Genomic DNA, 1,054 nt, shown 5'->3' with positions numbered 1-1,054 from the left:
AAGTCATAATCAAACTCGGAGCTAAAAAAAAAAAAAACCCAATCTCGAAAAAACCAAAAAAAAAAAAAAAAAAGAATATGAATTCTAGACACAAGAACCAGAGGAGAGAATCCAGGCATGGGAGTATGACAGGAAGGCATCAGCTGGAGTCAGAGAAACTGAAATTCCAGAACTCAATGTATGCTCAGAGTTGACAGTACCCAGAGGACAGTTTAAAGAAGCTTAAGTACTGAATAAACATTACGTTTTGTAGCAATAAAAGAGAAGTAAGAAGAAATGTTTTGTAAATGTGCATAGATGCTGCAAAAGGAAAGAAACTGAGTATTGACAGTCATAGAAGGAAATTTTAAACTTGAAAATGAGGTAAATTCACTGAAGAAAGAAAGAATTGACAAGATTAGAAACTAAAAATATTTTCTGTGTTAATAATGGAAAACAACACAGCAGAGGGCATTGATACCCTATAGGGTTTCATTTTAATTATTATCATAGAACTATTTACATTGATCACAGTTTTCTCTGTCCTCTCTAAAAAACATCAGAGTAAAGAAGAAAGGAGACAATCTCTTTGTACTTGACCCTCAAATTAGTATTAGCCTCATTCATTTGGGAGCTAGCCAGGCTAAAGAAAAACTAGACAACTTTTAAAATTAACCTTACGAGGGATTATTAAAAAAACTACACTAAATTTTTCCAGCTACCATAAAACAATTACCTCTGGAAGAGTAACCCACAGGGTATGATGAATTTGGATGCCAGTCCATAGGAATGGTAGATCCAAGGAGATTTAAAGAGGAGATTATAGCATATAGCATGCACTCACCATATGTGAAACAGGTACTAAATATTAAGCAATGCAAAATCATGTAATTCCAAAGAATGAGATTTAATAACAGCTATCTTAGAAGCTGGGCCTCAACTACGATGGCTGACATGCTAGACAGAAGTGCTTGGCTATGGAACAACATAATGGGACTGGAAGGGTTAATATTTCCAAGGGTCAGTTGCTAGGTGCAGGTGAATACGCTGAGTTACAATTGCAGATTCTATTTGA

The 1,054-nt window shown here is 35.0% G+C and overlaps 1 protein-coding gene across 1 annotated transcript in view; it reads right to left on the bottom strand.

The window, feature by feature from the left end:
* LOC110289182 (cystatin-A-like) overlaps nt 1–772 on the bottom strand; it is a 10,272-nt gene extending 9,500 nt beyond the window's left edge. The window contains exon 1 of the mRNA XM_021155344.1: nt 716–772. Coding sequence (XP_021011003.1) covers nt 716–764 — 49 coding nt within the window. The 5' untranslated portion in view covers nt 765–772. The remainder of the gene's footprint in view (nt 1–715) is intronic.
* Nucleotides 773–1,054: the final 282 nt, after the last annotated feature.

Source organism: Mus caroli, unplaced genomic scaffold (assembly GCF_900094665.2).
Source record: "Mus caroli unplaced genomic scaffold, CAROLI_EIJ_v1.1 scaffold_12311_1, whole genome shotgun sequence".
NCBI lineage: Eukaryota > Metazoa > Chordata > Mammalia > Rodentia > Muridae > Mus > Mus caroli.
This window is presented reverse-complemented; position numbering and strand designations above follow the sequence as displayed.